The following is a 19,821-nucleotide window of genomic DNA, read 5'->3' as shown; positions in this document are numbered from 1 at the left end:
TTGCTGGTGCTCACTGTGCTCCTTGTTGCAGACACAGCTTAGGGGTTGGGGAGCACCGGAGGCTCGGCGCCTGAGTTTCCTCCACTAGAGAATGGGGCTGAGCGCGGGTCCGCCTCCGGGACGCGGCGTGACAACATCAGGACCTACCCCCGGTGGTCCCTCAGCACCTGCGTACCCCCCAGGTCTCCGACGCCACGCCTGGTCCCAGCGTCCCCCACTGAGGCGGAGCTTACGTCTGCCCCGCCCCTCCGTCCCCAGGGCTAGGGGCGCCCCCCGCCCAGCTGCAGCGCGTGACGCCAGGCGCGCGGCTCTGGCGGCCACCGCGGGCAGGCGCAGGCAGTGGGACGGCCGGCGAGCGGACGGCATGGCGGCAGCCGCGGCGGCGGGGTCCACGGCAGGCCCGACGGGGCCCGAGCCCATGCCGACCTACGCGCAGTTAGTGCAGCGCAGCTGGGGCAGCGCGGTGGCGGCCGCGCGGGGCTGCGTGGACTGCGGCTGGGGGCTGGCGCGCCGCGGCCTGGAGGAGCACGCGCACCTGGCGCCTCCGGAACTGCTGCTGCTGGCGCTTGGCGCACTCGGCTGGACAGCGCTGCGCTCCGCGGCCACCACGCGCCTCTTTCGGGTCAGTGCAGCTAGGGACCCGGACATGGGAGCCCCGGGCTGGGGGACCCCGGGCCACCGCGCGCCTCTTTCTGTCTCTGCGAGCTGGGTCACAGAACGTGGGGGGGTCTCGGGCTGTAGGAGCTTTGGACGCGGAGTCCTGGGCCGCCTTGTGCCCCTTTCTTGTTAGTTCGGGATGAGGGTGGGTATGGATGCGGGGGTGTGGCCGGGCCGGGGGAAACCCACGACTTTGGGTCCCCGAAAGGGGTCGGGTGTTCGTGATGTGGGGGAACCAGAGCACAACCCATTCCGGTTGGTGCGGGACAGGGGAGCCCGTGTACAGCCAGGAAAGACTCGGCCCACAGGAGCGGTTTGCTCCTGGAACCTCCGGACCATGCTGGGGGAGGGGGGCTCGGAGTCCAAGCTGGAGCGGGGGTCCGGGGTCCACGCAGCTGGCAGGGCTCCCTTGCCCGCTGCTACAGGGTAGGGGCAGAGCGGCCCTGTCTGCCTCGCGCCTCTCTGGAGTCAGCGCCCACCTCCAGGGAGGCAAAGACCTGGGCTCATCCGCCACGTTGGTGGTCGCAGCCTTGGGGAGGTGTCAGGGCCTGGGTCTGCGTCCAAGGGGCCTTGACGGAAATGCTCAGGTTTCAGCGAGCCTGGAGAGGCCACCGCCCCGGCTGGAAAGTGACCATGAGGTGACATTGGTGCCTGGCCTTGAGGAGGGGTCTGCTTTGGTAGCTGCTGGGGAAGGTGTTTGGGCCCCTAGCTCGGCTGTGACTCCCTCCTGGACCAGCTGGAGTCAATGCCCCCCAGTCTGGCTGGACGTGGCAGGGGTGCAGGGACAGAGTGCCCAGCACCAACAAAGGGGCCTTTCTCTGCTGGCCGGGAAGAGGCTGGCTCTTGTTAAGTCTGGATAGGGTGTTGTCTGGCTGCCATTGTCTGCACCCCACATCACCCACGTGGGGGAGAGACCCTGGCTCTCACCCTGCTCAGGGAGGCAGAGGCAGGTATGATAAAGTCCCCTCCATAGTTAGCCCTGGTCCCAATTGGGCTTTATTGCTCCCCCACCTTCCCAATTTCCAGCTGGGGAAGTGGGAGGAGCTGGAGGATGAGGGCCAGTACTCAAGAGGGGATGTGGTCGACCAAGGCAGAATGGGCTCCCTCCCCAAGTTCCTGAGGGAGTTGTTCCTGAGGGAGCTGGTCATGTCCCCCCTGACTTTTGGAATCCCTGGAAGTCAGGCTCCCTCCTTGGGCCCTCCCTCCCCGGCTTCTCGCCCCAATTCGAGGCTCGCCCTTCCCAAGAATAGGCGGAGGGGCTGTGTTGTCCTCCAGATCTCATCTTCTTGGCAGCAGCCTGGTTGCCAGGGGTTACCAGAGCTGGCTCCCGCTGTCTCTATGACAACTGGAGGTGCTCCAGCCCCCTCAGACTCTGGGAAGCCCGCGGGGTTTGGCCCAGCAGCTCTAGAGCCCTGCCCCACCCAGGACCCCAGAGTCAAATTCCTCTACACCTCACCACTGCATGCCCCCCTTCCCTTATGTCTTCCCTGATGTCCCCTCAGGTCACCCCATCTCACTGTACAGTCCTTTCCCTGCCCCATTATCTCTTTTGGACAAAAGAGAATGTCCTCATGGCTTCCCCCAACACCCACTTTATCTTCCCCAACCCCCTGTTCCTCTCTGGTCTCCCCAAATTCCTCCTCTGAGGCACTCTTTCCCTCACATTTCTGCCACATGAGGATCTCTTGGGGTCCCAGCCCTCCAAGTTTCCCCAGGTGTTCCCATATTACCTTCCATGTTCTCGTCACACGTTCGCTGCTACAGCCCCCTCCATGTCTTTTTAATCCCCTACTGTTTGGCATACCCCCAGCTCCCCATGACCCCCAAGCTGCTTGACTCCCCTGTCCAGACCCCGTTGACCTCCCCTGCTTTATGCTCACATGTCCCCCTCCTCCCCTCACAGCCTACCCTCACATTTCCCTCAGGTCCCCCACTCACTCCCCTCTGCACACCTCAGCCAGACAGCTGGGCACTAAGTTTAGCCCTTGGCAGGCACACGTGGGCTCTGGTTACTCCAGGCGGCTGTGGGTCCCAGACGGCTCCTCCCCAACACTGCCCAGCTTGGGGAATCCCTGGACCTTGGTCTCCCCACCCTGAAGGAATGGCTACCAGCTCTGATGGCCACCCGTCTTCTCACCCACAGCCCCTGGCCAAGCGGTGCCGCCTCCAGCCTAGAGATGCCGCCAAGATGCCTGAGAGCGCATGGAAGTTCCTCTTCTATCTGGGCACCTGGAGCTACAGTGCCTACCTGCTCTTTGGCACTGACTACCCCTTCTTTCATGACCCACCCTCTGTCTTCTATGGTGGGTCCCTGGTGGGGTGAGGGGTGATTCTGCTCTAAACACTGAGGAGAAGGGTACATGGGAGAGCCTGTACTTGTCAGCCATCCCATGCTGGATGTCTGCCCCAGACAAGCATGATCAAGGGTCCCTGGGGACATGAAAGGGGGTACCTGACCCAATTAGGGTTCAGGGAGACATCTTAGAGGAGGTGACCCCTTGTGTGGTTCCGGGGGGGGGGGCTCCAGGTTTCAGGAACAGTACATGCAAAGACCCTGGGGTGTGCACAAGCTTGGTGCATAAGAAAGAGAAGGGTGGCAGAAATTTGAGTGTTATTCTAAACAGGATGGTTTATGGATTTTAAAAAGCTTCCTCTGGCCCTAACTGGTTTGGCTCAGTGGTTAGGGCATCTGTCCTTTGACTGAAGGGTCCTGGGTTTGATTCCAGCCGAGGGCACATACCTTGGTTGCAGGCTCAATCCCCACCCTTTGCTGGAGGCAACCAGTTGATGTGTCTCTCTCACATCGATGTTTCTCTCTCTCTCCTCCCTTCCATTCTCTCTGAAAAGCAATGGAAAATATCCTTGGGTGAAGATAAAAAACATAAAAAGCTTCCTCTGGCTGCCACGTGGGGACAGCAGTCTCTTTTTTTTTAGAGAGAGAGGAAGGGGAAAGAGAGAGAGCGAGGCATCGATTTGTTGTTCCACTTATTTGTGCATTCATTGGTTGATTATTGTATGCACCCTGACCAGGGGATCAAACCTGCAACCTTGGTGTATCAGGATGGTGCTCTAACCAGTTGAGCTCCCCGGCCAGGGCTGAGACAGTAAAGTCTTGGGTAGCAGGGTCCAGGGAGGAGGTGAGGGACCAGTGTGGTTTGGACCAGCTTGGCAAAGAGATAAAGATGGGGAGAAGTGGCTGCATCCATGGATTGGGTTAGATGTGAGGGTGGTCAAGGCCTGAGCTCTGGGTAGAAAGGGCAGGAGGGTGACTGCACTGTCCTCTATTACCAACAGGCAGGCCAGTATAGGAATCTCGGCCTGTGATGGGGGATGGGAGGTCAGGGTCTTCTGTTCCTGTGCTGACCACCAGGCCATGTATCATGGACATGCTTCCTGCCATGTGACATAAACAGCCTGAGAGGGCTCCTGGTGGTGCCATAGGAGGGCTGGGCATGGAGCCTCTGCATTGCAGGGTCCTGGTAACAAGCACTGGGTTTACTGGGCACCCAGATGTCTTCATGGGATTGTGCTACCCACATGGCCATTTTCCCATGCCCATTCCCCACGTGGTAAATTTCTAGAGGAGAAGTTTTAGCTGTCAGTCAATTTTCCTGTATGCAAATAAACCATAATTGAACTCTCTTAAAATTTCAGGCATGGAGTTGCCTCTACCGTCTTATAAATCATGCTAAGATACCATGCTTCTTTGCATGCTCAGTTTTTGAGTACCAACTGTGTACCAGGTTGTGAGCAGGTCAGAGAAAGCCCCCAACAGACAGTGAAATACAAAATCTGTTAACAGTGAAAAGTGCTGATGGGAAAACTTTGGGGAGGGAGAGGAAGGAGTACGGGGTGTCTGTGAAGGAGGAGGGGGCATTTTCTACAACAATGGGGATGGCTCCACTAAAAGTGACTTTTGAGTGAGGACCTGGAGGAGCCTGAAGTAGATAGGAAACACATTCCTGGTGGATCAGGAGCAGAGAGAAGCTCACCTGGCCAGGGCAGGGGGTGAGGAGGGCAGGTGAGTGGCAAGGGTATATACCAGGGGCCTGTGAGGAGAGGAGGGGGGTCCAACCAGGACAGGGCTGAGCAAAGGAAAGAAGTTGTTGATTTGAGAAATGTTTTGAAGGCAGAGCTGATAGGATTTGCCACCAAACCAGAGGTGGGTATGAGAGAGGAGGGTCTGGGCCCCCTCAGTGAAATGGGGGGTCAGGAGGGGTGGGGCTGGGGGCAACCAGGAGCTGGGTTTGGGAAGCCCAGGGTCCTGATATTGGAGGGGGGAAGGGAGGGGAGGAGGGAGGAGTGATATGAAGTATCCAGAGCAACAGGTGGGACGTGTATGGAGAGGAGGCTAGAGGTCCATGGACAGAGCCTGGCCCTCCAACGTGGCGAGGGGCAGACGAAGTCTGGATGGTGAGTTATGTGCCCCCCTCTCCCCCCTGCCTCAGCTATGAGGCCTGAGGCTGGAGGGGGAATGCTCACTCCCTGTAAGTCTTGCCTGTGTAATAGGTGGAAAATTTGGTGTCCTCTTTCCACAGTGGGCTCTGCATCGCGGTGCTCTGTGTGCCCTCATTGCGAGGAGGTACAGAGGCGCCTGGCAGTTGTGTGTGTGTGTGGTGGGGAGGAGCCTCCACTAACTGCAGCATTCCCGAAGTGTGGTTTTGCTGTCGAGCTTTAAGAAGCCCTTGGACGTGTTAAAGTGGGGGGAGACTAGATCTGATTTGTGGGAGTTTTTCTTTTTTCTTTTTTTTTTTATTAGGTAAAATGCTCATAATATAAAATTAACCATTTTGGCCAGATACAAAAAGACAAGTACTGTGAGTCCACTTACAGGAGATCCCTAGAGGAGTCAGATTCCTAGAGACAGAATGTAGATTCCTAGAGACAGGGTCTGGGGGAGGGAGGATGGGGAGGGGGTGTTTAACAAGGACACAGGTTCAGTTTTACAACATGAAAAGAGTTCTGGAAAGGGATGGTTGCACAACAGTGTGAATGTAGCTAATGCTACAGAACTTAAACATGGTTAAGAAGGTTAAAGTTTATGTGGACTGTTTATTTCTGGCTTCATGTTTTCTAGGTTCATCCACATTTTAGTGTGTGTCAGTGTGTCTTTTTTGTGGCTGAGTAATATTCCATTGTGTGGAAGGACCACATTCTGTTCATCCTTTATCTATTGATGGGTTGTTTTTGGCACCTGTGACTAGTGCTGCTGTGGACATGCGTGTACAAGTGCCTGAGTCCCTGTTTTCAGTCCCCTTGAGCACACACCTAAGAGTGGAATTGCTGGGTGGTGGCATCTGTGTATTCATAGCCTTTGAGCCCCCATGGGGACAGTGGACAGTTGGGAACACACTCAGAGGCAAGGAGGATCTGGGGCAGTGCTGGGTGCCTGGACGAGGGTAGGGGCAGCGGGGGGCTGGGGAAGTGAGCCAAGACATGGACCAAAGAGGGGACCCTGGATGGGGATCTGAATGGATCTCATTTGCAGGAGTGGCCAGAGCACAGATGAAGGGTTATCAAGAGGCAGGGCCATGGGTGGAGTCTAGGAAACAGCAGGGCTCTTGGGTCATGAGGGCCTGGCTCCTGGTCACTGAGTTAGGGGTGGGACAGAGGAGTGGCCAGTGAGCAGAGTTCCAGCTCAATGGGCAGAGCCCTTGGTCCTGGTAATGGGAGGAGAAGAGAGGTGGTGGGAGAATGGGGGGTCAGCATTGCCAAGAAGGGGCAAGACCTGAGTGAAAGTGGGCACAAGTGCCAGGAGTGGAGGAGGTGGCAGGAGGAGGGCAAGGGAGGCCAGAGACCACCTAGAGAGAGCCCATATTCCTTGGCATCAACGGGGTCTACTTCAGCTGCTGTGCCAGTACTATGAGGTGGGCAGCAGCCTCCATCCAGTTAGGAATTTGCTGGGGGAGGGGGAGGCTGGAACAGGAACATGCCCACTGGCTGGAGAGTGCCTGGTAATTAAGAGAAGACAGGAAGGGCAACCAGGGCAGAGTCGGAAATCCTGCAAGGGACTGATTTCAGGGGTAGGAGCACCTTTTTCTATAAAACTAAAACTTATCTAGAAAATAATGCCTATTCATAAAAAATAACAGAATCGGGGATGGAAAACCAGTGGTCAGTACAGCTGCAGAGACACATGGACTGCCCTGGCATGGGGAGGACTCATGCCTGGCTTGAGAGCATGTGGGGGTCACTCAGAGATTCTGGAGGCCCTGCAGGTCCCTGATGACATGGTCTGGCTCTCCTCAGACTGGACACCAGGCATGGCGGTGCCACGGGACATCGCAGCCGCCTATCTGCTGCAGGGAAGCTTCTATGGCCATTCCATCTATGCCACGCTGTACATGGATGCCTGGCGCAAGGACTCAGTGGTTATGCTTGTTCACCATGTGGTTACCCTGGTCCTCATCATCTCCTCCTATGCCTTCCGGTGAGTCCAGAAGGGTGGAGGGCACTGCATGAACAAGGGCAGGAGGCTGGCACAGGGCAAAAGCTAATGTCTTAGGGAAGGAGGCATCAGGGTGTTCATGGGGGAAGGTTCTAGAAAGATTCCAGAGGGACGGGGTGGAAAAGGTATAGGGAGCCCCCACCCCACCCAGCCCCATCCATCCCCCTCCAACCCTGCTAGGATGGCACCCTTGGCCAGGTCACATAGCAAGTGTTTCCTGAATACCTGCCATGTGGCAGGTGCTGCTGGGACCACAGCCATGAATAACAGATAAACTTTGGTGTTTTAGAGCCCACACGTGATCACTGATCCTATCCAAACCACAACCCCGCTGATTGCTTTAAAATCCACCCCAATTTCAAAGGCAAAGGAATGAAAATATCTTGCCAAGGCCTCTGTTACATCCATTACATGTTGAAATGACAATAATGACAATATTTTGGATATACTGAGTTAATCAGAATATATTATTTTAATCTCCTTTTTTTAAAAACATGGTTGATAGAAAATCTAAAATGAGGTCTACACTCTTGTTTGGTTCCTATTAGCCTAGCTGCTCTAGGTGCACCCTCCAATACAGTAGCTGCTGGTGGCTATTTCAACTTTAATTAAGCTTAAATAAAATCACACGTTCTGTTCCTCATCCACAACTCCACATTTCCGCTGCTCTTAGTGGCCACATCTGGGTGGTAGCTCGCATGTTGTATAATGCAGGCTTAGAACATTCCTGTTCTAGAAAATTCTGTTAGCACTGCTCTGGAGTATAAAATCAAATGACAGCTCCCTCCCCCCAAAAAAGGAAAAAGAAAGCAAAGAATTAACAATTTGTTTGAAAGTATTAATATGGAGAAAAATCAAGTCAGAATATAAGGACGGCAGGGGCGGTGAGGTTTAGGTGGGGTGGGTGGTGTGAGGTGGCAGGTGAGAAAGACTGAGGAGGTGAAGGAAGACTGAACACTGGGAAGGTGCATGTTAGGTGCTGGGAACAGCACGGGCCTACAACAGGAAGACCAAGTGGGGACCGAGACATGGTGAGAGAGACCCGTGGCCCCATCCAGGCTGAATTCAGGACCCTTGGCTCAAACAGTGGTAAGGGGAATACTGGGGAGGGCCAAGGGGATGGCTTTCAGGCTTCTTTAGACCCTAGTGGGGACACTGCATTTCCTAGGCATCTGCAGCCCACAGCAAAGTTCAGGTTAATCCTACAGACCTGGGAATGTTGGCCAGTGTATGGGGGATCTGGACACAGAATGGCCCTGGCCTGTGAGAGTCAGGGGTCATGGAAGGTCAGAGGTCACAGAGATGTGGAAGGATTAGAGAAAGAACTTTCAGGAAGGCTCCTGGACCACCTGGGGACAGTGAGATGAGGACGGTGAGGGCCCAGGTGGGGCTGCCACCAGGTGAGTACAGTCTGGGTGCTGCAGCTGACCTGGTCCTGTAGGGGGATGGGCAAGGCAGGTGGGCCAGGGAGGGTGGCTCAGAAGGGCAGGGAAGGTGTGTGGCCCAGGGGCCTGTCTTGGGGTCCTCAGTGCAGGGTTTTGGACCCAGTGTGACCTGCCCTCTCCCCTCTCCCGCCCCGCTTCCCTCCTCAGGTACCACAACGTGGGCATTCTGGTGCTCTTCCTTCATGACATCAGCGACGTGCAGTTGGAGTTCACCAAGCTCAATGTTTATTTCAAGTCCCGTGGAGGCTCCCACCATCCTCTGCACGCCCTGGCTGCGGACCTGGGCTGCCTCAGCTTCAGCCTCAGCTGGTGAGCAGGAGGGCGGGGGCGGGAGGGGCGGGGCTTATGGAAAGGGGCGGAGTAGGCGTGGGAGGGGGTCGGCCTGGCGGGAAGGGTGGGTCCAGGTGGGGAAGAGGTGGGGCTTGTGGGAAGGGGGGGCCAGTCAGGGACTGAGATGGGCCTGGTGGGAGGGGGTGGGCACTGGATGGGGTGGGCGGGGCTATGCAGGAAGAAGGCAGGCCTGGTGGGAGGGGAGGGGCCAGTCAAGCGAGGGGCGGAGCTTGTGGGAAGTGGCCGGGCCTGCGGGAAGGCGACGGGCCTGTGATGTCGAGGCCTGGCAGGGAAGGGCAGGAGATGAAAAGAGTTGGAAAGGAGTGTGGTTGGGCAGGAAACAACTGAGCAGGAATAGAGATAAATGGCAGGGGCAACCGGACAAGGATGGGTGGGGATGAGCAGAGACAGAGAGATGAGGCCGGATGGCATTGGACAGGGACTGTATGGCGCCGCCCTCCCTCTCTTGCCCACAGCCTCCCTGACCTGTTTTTCCCCACCACAGGTTCTGGTTTCGTCTCTACTGGTTCCCACTCAAGGTCCTGTATGCCACATGCCACTGCAGCCTGCGCTCTGTGCCTGACATTCCCTTCTACTTCTTCTTCAACACACTCCTGCTGCTTCTCACTGTCATGAACCTTTACTGGTTCCTGGTGAGTCAGTCTCCTACAACTACTCACCCACCTGCTTCCTCAGCCGGCAGTCCTATTCTCTTTCCTGGCTAGTGGTCCAGGTGCAGGCCCTTCTCAGGCATATCCAGGGAGGGGCATGTTAGGCAATAGGAACAGCACATGCAAAGGGCCTGTGGCAGGAGCGCATGGCCATTAGGAGGGCAGCATGGTCAGGGAAGGCTCTTTTCTCACCTGTGCCTTCCCCTCCCACAGTACATCGTGGCTTTTGCCGCCAAGGTGCTGACGGGCCAGGTTCGCGAGCTGAAGGATGTACGGGAATACGATGCAGCAGAGGCCCCGAGCCCCAAGCCCAGCAAAGCTGAGTGAGTGTGGAGGGGCTGCTGCCCCGGGTTCGTTCCTTTAGTCACACCTGTCAGTCTGAGCGCGCACTATGGGCAGGCCCTGGAGACACAGCAGCGGATGAGGCCGTAGCAGACGCTGCCCCTGGAGCCTTCGTCCAACACAGAGACTGCAGTAAAGGCATGGATGGTGTAGTGGTGGAGTTAGATGCTATAAGGATAGATACTGAGGAGGTGAAAGGGAGCTTGGGATTGGGCAGAGTGATGAGGGGCAAGAATCAGGGTGTCGTCAATGGAGCAGTGAGGGCCAAGCCAAATGGCTGGTGTGGTCGGGGTGGCTGGAGCAGGCAAGTGAGGGCCCTGTCGGTGGTGAGGAGCAGCCATTGGTCAGGGAGTGGAGATGGGAAGGAGGGGGTGCCACAGGCAGCTTAGAGAGCCCATGATCTGCCCATGTTGATGCTCCCTGGCCCCCTGACTACCCAAGCAGGAGATGGGGCTGGGACCTGGGGGCTCAGACACAGTCTGGCCCAGGTGGGAGTCCTAGGGAAGGAGAAAAAAAGAGGCCTGGTAAAGCATCCTGGAGCAGGGCCTCCAGGACTTCTCAGTCCTGGGATGTGAGCCCCTTGCCTACAAGGGCCCCAGGAGTGAACAGAGGAAGGTTTGAGTGACAAGCAGGGTCCAGGGTGTGCAGTGCCCTGGAGGGAACTTGAGGGGTGTTTGAGCAGGTGGGAAATCAGGGTGCTGACCACAGGGACCTCCAGTTTAGCCTCTGGGGGGGTCATCAGTGACCAATCTAGGAATGGTGGTTGTGGGGAAGCAGAGGGCTCACAGCTCAATGAGGTGGGTCAAGATGGGTGGTAAGGAGGATGAGAGAGGCAGAGATTTTTAAAATCTATGTGAAAGACAAGAGATGAGATGCAGAAAACTGGGGCATTGCCAGGACAGAGCGTGGGATCAAGGGAGGACTCTCCAGGCCAGTTCAAATAAAGAGAAGCACTTTGCACCCACCAACATGGGACTATAGGCGGGGTGCACCTAGGCCAGAAAGCCAGAGCCCAGGGTAGGGTGGGACCAGACAGGTGAATGAAGATCATGAACATAGGGCTGGGCAGCAAGTGAGGTGTCCCAGTGGTCGGATCCCAGCTCTGTTGTAGAACTGACAAGACTTGCTTTGGATGTTGGTAAAATTGAAATAAAAGAATCGAAGATGACCCAAGACTTCTGGCTCAAGCTGCCGTTTACCAAAATGGGAGTCAGGCAGAGTTCTGTGTGCCAGTGAGGGTAAGGGGTAGGCATCTGCTTTGGGGGGTGTTTGATTATTGATGTCCAGGGATCTTGAGTCAAGAATTCTGCTGAGAGGTGAGTCAAGTCTCAGCAAGGAGTGTGACTGACCCTCAGAGGCGTCCAGAAACAGCAGTGGCTAAGAGAACTCCAGAGGCAGGGGAGGAGAGGCACCTGCTTGGCCAAATCTAAAAACCTGAAAGGTTTTCCTGCTGTAGAACAGTAAACTTCTGGTGGAGTCCTTGTAAATGCAAAGCCAAGATCTTACCCCCAGCGCTGCCTGGTGCTGCTCCCTGCTCTGTCTCTCTCAGAGAATGTCCAACCAGAATGTGGGTTGAGGGCCTGGTACTTGCTAGCATTCCCACTAGGATGGCAGCGTGTGAACTCCACAGGATATGACAGGGCATTACAGGGGACACACTGCCATGATCAACCCCATGGGCACCACCAACAGAACTCGATTCCCCAAGGATGGCTAAAGTTAGCACAGTTGGGTATAAAGATGGGGTAGTCAGGATGCCTCAAAATCATCAGGTCGTGAAAAACAAGGAGACTGCAGACCTGTCCCAAATCAGAGGACTGAATGCAATGTGGGATCCTGGACCAGAAAAAGGACAGCCATGGAAAAACTGGGAAATCCAAATAAAGTCTGCAGTTTAGTTCATAGCATTGTCCCAGCATTGGTTGCTTAGGGTGACAAATGTACTGTGGAGAGTAAGACATTAACATTTGGGAAGCTGGTCAGAGCTACACTGGAGTTCTCTGTACTATCTTTGCAATGTTTCTGCAATTCTAAAATAAAAAATTTATATAAAAAATAAAAGGCATGAGTGACCATCAGAAACAGCATTGGATGTTATATTACTTCCCTGGGGCTGCTGTAACCAAGTACCACAGACTGGGTGACTTAAAACAACAGACATTTATTCTCTCTCAGTTCTGGAAGCTGAACGTCTGAAATCAAGTTGTCAGCAGGGTCACGCTCTCTCTGAAGGCTCTAGGGGAGGATCCTTCCTGTCTCTTCCAGTTTCTGGGGCTCCAGGTGTTCCTTGGCTTGTGGCTACGTCACTCTGATCTCTGCCTCTTTCTTCACATGGCCTTCTCTTTTCTCTGGCTTTTCTGTCTTAAATTCCTTCATTTAATTACATCTGCAAAGACTCTTTCCAAATGAAGTCACATTCATAGGTTCCAGAGATTAGGATGTGGACCTTTCTTTTCAGGGACCACCATTCAATCTACTAAACCTGTTAAGGCTCACACAATTAGACAGCTGAAGAGAAAATCAGTAAATTAAAAGCTGTGAAGAAATGACCCAGAATGCAGCAAAAACAGATGGCAACTATAGCAGCTAGAATTTTAAGAATGGCCTGTTCTAGCTGAATTCTAATGGGAGTCAGGTGGGGAGAGACAATATGAGAAGACATAATGCTAATAATTTTCCAGAAAGTGGCAAGACATCAGTCATAAGCAGGATGAATGAAAAGGCATCCATGCCCCAAACATCATACTGAAAATGTAAAACAGCCACAGAAAAGAAGAGATGACCTACGAAACAATGACAGATAAACAAGGGATGCTAGATGACCACGGAGTAAAGTATCACCTCAAGTGCTAAAATGAAGTAACAAGCAACCAGGAATTTCGTACACAATTTTAAAAATAATTACTCCAGCTCTGGCCAGTGTGGATCAGTGGTTAGAGCGTCGGCCCACACACCAAATGGTCATGGGTTCAATTTCCGGTCAAGGGTACATACCTGGGTTGCAGGTCGATTGCAAGGTCGGGGTGTGTGTGGGAGGTTGCCAGTCCATGTGTCTCTCACATTGATGTTTCTCTCTCTTTCCTCCCCCCGCCTCCCTTCCATCCTCTCTAAAAATCAATGGAAAAAATTACCCTCGCGTGAGGATTAACAACAAAAACACACATACAAAAAAAGTTACTCAAGAGGCAGAAACAAACACTAAGAAAGTTATATTTCAGAAAACAGGAAAGCTTTATCAAGAAGCAGATCAGTCCAGCCGGTGTGGCTCAGTGGTTGAATGTGGCCCCCATGAGCCAGGAGATCACAGTTCGGTTCCCAGTCAGGGCACTTGCCCAGGTTGCGGGCTCGAGCCCCAGTAGGGGGCGTGTAGGAGGCAGCCGATCCATAATTCTCTCATGGATGTTTCTCTCTCTCTCTCCTTCTCCCTTTCCCTCTCCCTTCCTCTTTCTGAAATCAGTAAAAGCATATTTTTTTTAAAAAAAGGAAGCCGATCAGCAGAGAAACTGATACATATCTGGGTAAACATTTTAAATCTCTAACTTGAGAGATATAAAATAATTAGAACTAACATATTAAATATCAAAACAGGATTTTGCAAGAGGGTGGGGATTACCTTTTAGGCTGTATTATTAGGTACTTGTGTTAACACTATCAGAGTTAACAAAAAACAGGTACAAAATAAATGCAAAAAGGAAGGTTAGAAAAGGCAGCATAAATAATGCAAAATAAGAGGGTAGAATCTCAAATATTAGGTGTTCAAATAAACATACATGAATAATCATGACAGTTAAGAGACTGGCTTTAAAAAAAAAATCTACCTTTATAGTATTAAAAATTAAAAGACTTCAACTCCAGGGTACATAAAAGTTGCAAGTGAAAAAGGACAGGAAGAGACATTCAAGTGTAATTCTTGATCTGGAATGTGCCACATGACGCAGTCCTGAACCTCGGAGTGATGGGACCACAAGAGGTACAGTTTATACTTTGTGCTCCTCACCCAGCAACTCAGAAGCAGGGTGAACAGATGTTCTTTTTAAAATCAGGAACATTTCTCAGAATTGATCGTAGCAAGCCACAGGGGTAACCTCAATTGCTCAGAACCAGGATCACACGGACCATATAGACAAAAATTCAGTTAGGTTTGAAAACAGTAAGAAAATGACAACTGAGAACCACTTTGAAGTAATTCAGGAGAAACAAAGGCTATGGCAATTAAGTAGCACCGACCCCTTCCTCTCCCAGCCCCGTCTTCATTCCTCCTTCCTCCCTCTGTTCTCTTTCCTGATTTATCCCCACAACTGGGCCACACTGGGCGTCTGGTAGACCATCCTCCTGGACTGACTCAGCCCCCTTGCCCTGGTCAGACCTGGCACCTTCCTCGGGGGTTGTGGGGACTGCCATCCACCAAGGGGCCCTCTCCCCATTCTGAGCCCGCAACCAACCCAATGATACCTGACTGCTTTGTACATCCAGTTTTCCAACACTGCCCCTGCTGTGTCTAATGAGCTGTGACCCACATGTCTGGCTCATGCTGAAGCACCAACATGGGCCAGAGGGTCCTCGGTGATGCCTGCACAGTGGCAGCGTTCCTGCTCTTCCTTGATTCTCCCTTCTCAATCGTCAACTGCCGTCTCCATCGTCCCCGTGGCTGACAGCATGGCCTCTGTGTCCTCAGGAAAACAGTAGTGGCTGATGAGACATCCACCCTCGCACTGGTCGGCTGCTTCAGTGGATGGTCCATCTCCCTCCAAGGCCACCGTCCAGGGCCAGGGACATCCCAGCTTTTTTCCTGTTCAGGATATTCTGATCAGAGAGATATAGCCTCTTTCTCTATCCTTCCTTCACCAGCCTGGCCCACTTCTTTCCCTCCCTTGCAGCAGAATCCCTCCATTCTCGAACCCACCCCACTCTGGGGTCCTCCACCCACTACTCCCTGGGACCACTCCTGTCCGTTCTACCAAGGCCTTCTTGGTGCTAAACCTGGGGTCACCTCCCCTTCTTCTTTTTTTTTTTTTTTTTAAGTTTTATTGAGACAATTCACATACCATACAATTCACCCATTTACCCTGTATAATTAAATGTTTTTAGTCCATTCACAGAGTTGTGCAACCATTACTACAGTTTTAGAACATTTTCATTACCCTCAAAAGAAACCTCACACCCAGCCCAGTACCCCCTTAAGCATCCATCAGTCTGCTCTGCACTTTAAAAAATTTTTTTTTTCTGAGTTTATCTGAGCCAAACTGAAGACATATGCAGGAAAGCAAGATCTCAGATGCGCCACTGCTCCCCACTTCCTGACATCCTTCACTCCACCTCTTGGTACTTCCTGCTTGGTCTCTGGCCTCCCCACCAGCTGCTTCTCCCCTGGGGCCCTTTCACGTAATCCACCCCAACTTCAGGTTTCTCTGCCACCTTCAAGTGCTCCTCTGAGCACCATTCTGTCTCCGGCGTCTGCTTAACATTCTAAGCAAAATGTCATTCTTCCTAAATATCCCAAATCGGCCTGGCCGGCTGTGGCTCAGCGGTTGAGCGTCAACCTAGGATCCAGGCGATCGGGGTTCGATTCCCGGTCAGGGCACATGCCCGGGTTGCAGGCTTGATCAATGACTCTGTCATCATTGATGTTTCTATCTCTCTCTCTCTCTCCTTCTCCTTTCCTCTCTCTGAAATCAATAAAGATACATTTAAAATATCCCAAATCGACCCCATCTCCACTACCTCTCCTGAATATATGTCCATCAGAGTTTATGGCAATTCCGAGTGAAGACCTTGGGAAGCCCCCTCGCTCCCCTTCTCCTTATTCTCCAGCAAACATCCAGATTCCATCCGAGTTACTGGCTGTCATCTCCCACCGCCTTCCTCCCTCGCCTGATTCTCTTGCCCACAGTGCTGCACTGAAACTGAAAAGTCTAACTCTGTTATCTAGAGAAGCCAACAACCCCTCCCTTCCGAAAAAATACTACCACTGTTTATGAAGGAGGAGGGGCACTTGGAAACTTGTGCATAAAACAATCCAGAATCACCAGGAAAGTCCTGATAAAAAGGCATGGGGCAGTGGTACCGATCCCTAAAGTTGTTAAACTTAGTATAAAAGAACAGGAATTAAAACTGTGTGGGAGCACAGCCCAGTCATCACACTTGAGCAAATAATAAAGGTCACGGGAAGGAAGGAAGGACTGTTAGAGAACATGGTGGGACACTTGGAGACCATCTGGAGATTATCTTGCATCCGCTCCCAGGGCAAACTCCGATGGGTCAAAGATGTTGACGCAGAAGTGAAAACTGAACTCCAACCAGAGCCAGAAATGGGACACTGTCATCTGGCAATTAAACTATGTATGAGAAGAGTCCAGAAGCCAGGAACCTCACTCTGCTTGTCTAAAGGACTGACAGACAAAGCTAGAGGACAATGGACACGTGGAGATCTGTGTAGGGCTCATCTATAACCTCACAGATAAAGGGCGCCTACTGGTTCTGCGAGAGAAAGAGCAGTGAGCCACAGGAAAAGCAGTGAGGATAGGATTAGTGCCCCCAGGAAGGGACAGCCAGCGGCTCGAGCCCAAGGGAAGGACAAATTAAAGTGACCTAAACCATCTTCTCCAGGAAAGTCTATGTTCTTATGTGAAAGAGTGTCTGCTAGTGTCTTTAAAGTCACACCCCAGGAGTGGCTAGGGCCAACTGTGGGTTTTCTACCCTTCCTGATGTCTAGATCATGAGAATGTATCACTAGCTAAAAAAACTTAATACATTTGTGTGTAAACTACACTGTAGAACCCAGTTCTACAGCGACCAGGAGACCGAGTGCAGAGGCATAAAGAGTTCCTGTAAGAGGGAACAGGAGTGGCCAATGGCCATGACATTAGGCTGCAGAAAGTTGCCATCTGGGCACCAGCTGGCTGGTTAAACAGGGTGCACTCTGAGCTTTGGCACAGGTGGTGAGGAGCAGGGACAGGAGCCCCTGTCAGGTCCATGCAGGTGGGCCTGGGCAGACCCCAGAGCACAGGCCTCCTCCCCATCAGAACCTCAGAAACTTGCAGGGAAAGTGGAATTAATGGAGAGGAGCAGTGGGCACAGGAGAGATCTAAAAGTGTCACATTTTTGGAAAATTGAAGACATCTTTATAGAAGTTTGAAATACGCAAACCACTCACATTGTTTAGAAGTTAGGGGCCTTTCTCTGGGCTTACACTGGACACTTAGCATATTGATTTGAGTTTTAAAATATCATGTAATTTGTTTTAAAAACATGGAATGAAAGTAAGGGCTGCAGCAGTATAGACAGACGGTGGATGGAGAATGACAGGGCAGGGAAGCCTGCCCTGGAGGGTGGCAGGGGCCTCTGGCCAGTTCTGCATTTTTGGGAGGGGAGGAGAATGAAGTGCAGGGTTGATCCAGTTTGAGGCGGTGGGATTATGTCAGGCAGAGGTGGGTAGGTGGCATTTGCTCTCCAGTGGCCTCCGGAGGCCCAGGGTGGGAAGGAAAGGGGGAGGGGAGGGTTTAATTGCGGGGAGAAGCTGGACAAAGAGCTAGGCTGGGAAAAGGAGTGTGGACCGCAAGGAGGGAGGGACAGGGACTAGGCGGGGGCATGGGGTCCCTAGGTTAACCCGGCTGGGGTTTTGGCCCCCAGGAAACCGCTGAGGAACGGTTTGGTGAAGGACAAGCTCTTCTGAACCCTTCGACCCCCGCCCCGCCCCCCAGGACTGCGCTCCGCCCAACCTTGCCCCCTGGGACGGCTCCCTTGCTCCCCTCGACCTTGGCCCGGTCCAGCTCCACCCCTCCCGGGCCCTGGCCACTCCCTGGACCCCTGCCCCGCTCCCCTGAGAGCCTGCCCGGGATCCGTCCCTTCCAAGCTTCAGGACCGCAGCCACGCCCCCCCCGGGACCCTGACCCCTCCCAGCCCCAGACCCCGGAGCACTCGTCCTGCCCTCGGCCTGTGAGAAAGATGCCACCGTTGCTCTGCCGTCCCGGCCACCGCGTTCTTCTCCTCCTCTTGGCCCTGCTGCTGCCCTCGCTGCCCCCGGCCTATGCCCCCGCGCCCCTGGGCCCCGCCGCCGCTCTGCTCCAAGCTCTCGGGCTGCGCGACGTGCCCCCGGGCGCACCCAAGCCCCGGTCAGTACCCCTCATCATGTGGCGCCTGTTTCGTCGCCGGGACCCCCAGGAGGCCAGGGTCAGCCTGCGATGGACGTCCTCAGGGGCCACTCTACGACCGTGCCACGTGGAGGAGCTGGGGGTCGCCGGAAATATCGTGCGCCACGTCCTGGACCGTGGTGAGTGGTGCCTGCCCTGGGGGCGTGGGTCTGGGAGGCCGAGACCCCCCTGGACACCCTAGCCCCCCACGAGCTTCCAGCGGTTCCGAGGGTCTCCACTCAGTTCAGCCCATGAGCAACCTGAGCCCCTGTACTCCATCCCTCCTCCCCGTGGACACCTGCGGGGACCCGGGTGAGTAGCCACAAGGCCAGGCTGCCTTGAATCCGGCAAGGCCCCTTGCTTGCAGCTGAAGCCCTGCCCCCACTCTCCCTCACTCCCGCTGCTTCACACCATTCGAAGCCTTCCTGCAGATGACACCCCGCCCCAGCATCGCTTACCCAGGCGTTCACTCATCTCTGCCCCCTGCCTGTGTTCCTGACACCAGCAGGCCACCCTGCATTGGGCAGGTCTCTTCCTTGCAAGCAATACCCCGCCCACACTCCATCTCTCCCCCTCCTTCATACCATTTGACGCCAAGTAACAGATGGTGCGCCCTCAGCCCTAGGCACTCACCTCCCCCACCATGTCCCTATCCGAGACCCCCTCGCATGAAGGCAGGCACTGCGCAGGGACGCAGCGAGAGCCGAGCCCTCTCCGGGCCTCCCTAGGTGCCCACGCCCGGATCCTGGAGCCCTTGGCCGCAGGGCAGTGCCCGAAGTGGATCGTCATCTTTGACCTGTCAGCTGTGGAACCCACCGAACTCCCGAGCCGAGCCCGCCTGGAGCTGCGCTTCGCGGCGGAGGAAGCAGCAGCGGGCACAGCTGGCGGCTGGGAGCTGAGCGTGGCTGGGGCGGCCGAGGGCGCGGGTGTGGGCCCGGTGCTGTTCCGCCAGGCGGTGGTCTCTCTGGGGACGCCAGTGCGTGCCGAGCTGCTGGGCACCACCTGGGCCCACAACGCCTCAGTACCACGCAGCCTCCGCCTGGTGCTGGCGCTGCGCCCCCGGGCCATTGGTACCTGCGCGCACCTGGCCGAGGCCTCGCTGTTGCTGGTGACTCTTGACCCGCGCCTGTGCCACCCCCTAGCCCGGCCTAGGCGAGAAGCTGAGCCCACGGTGGGCGGAGGCCCCAGGGGCTCGTGTCGTGCTCGGCGGCTCTACGTGAGCTTCCGCGAGGTGGGCTGGCACCGCTGGGTCATCGCGCCACGTGGCTTCCTGGCAAACTACTGCCAGGGCCAGTGCTCACTGCCCGCCATGCTGCCCGGGCCCGGGGGGCCACCCGCGCTCAACCACGCTGTGCTGCGCGCACTCATGCACTCGGCAGCCCCCGGCCCTGCCGGCCTGCCCTGCTGTGTACCTGCGCGCCTGTCACCTATCTCCGTGCTCTTCTTCGACAACAGTGACAACGTGGTCCTGCGGCACTATGAGGACATGGTGGTGGACGAGTGTGGCTGCCGCTGACAGACCGGGCATAAGAGGGGGCACAATAAACACTGGGTGGTTTGAGCTGCATTATTTCGGTCTTGTCACCTGGGGCTGGGGGAGGACTGCTGCATCCATCTGGCTGGTGGGGGAAGGGCGGTTTTATAGTGGAGCCACTGGCCCTCTTAGAGCACCAAATCTAGGCAGTTCTCTACATGTAAGGGGACCCTGGAAGTCACCCCCCACCACCACATCACCCTCACAAGCACAGGAGCAAGGGGCAGAGGTGCTCCCTCCTTTCGGCTGCTGATCCAGCCCCTCT

At 54.7% G+C, this 19,821-nt stretch overlaps 2 protein-coding genes across 2 annotated transcripts; both read left to right on the top strand.

Annotated features, from left to right (window-relative positions):
• The first annotated feature begins 304 nt into the window (after positions 1-304).
• CERS1 (ceramide synthase 1) lies at positions 305-19,589 on the top strand. Its single transcript, XM_081134935.1, has 8 exons — positions 305-622; positions 2,801-2,960; positions 6,907-7,087; positions 8,698-8,859; positions 9,386-9,533; positions 9,765-9,874; positions 17,523-18,162; positions 18,751-19,589. The coding sequence occupies exons 1-7, from the start codon at positions 365-367 to the stop codon at positions 17,563-17,565; spliced, it is 1,062 nt and encodes a 353-aa protein (XP_080991061.1). The 5' UTR covers positions 305-364; the 3' UTR covers positions 17,566-18,162; positions 18,751-19,589.
• Positions 17,838-19,589, top strand: GDF1 (growth differentiation factor 1; the record flags this gene model as incomplete). The annotated part of the gene is made up of 2 exons (XM_081134934.1): positions 17,838-18,162; positions 18,751-19,589. 2 exons carry the CDS (start codon positions 17,838-17,840, stop codon positions 19,536-19,538), a joined length of 1,113 nt encoding a protein of 370 aa, XP_080991060.1. The 3' UTR covers positions 19,539-19,589.
• Positions 19,590-19,821: the final 232 nt, after the last annotated feature.

The sequence above is a fragment of the Miniopterus schreibersii genome, assembly GCF_964146895.1.
Source record: "Miniopterus schreibersii genome assembly, chromosome: 4".
Lineage (NCBI taxonomy): Eukaryota > Metazoa > Chordata > Mammalia > Chiroptera > Miniopteridae > Miniopterus > Miniopterus schreibersii.
The sequence above is the reverse complement of the archived record's forward strand: the minus strand, read 5'-3'. Positions and strand labels throughout refer to the sequence as shown.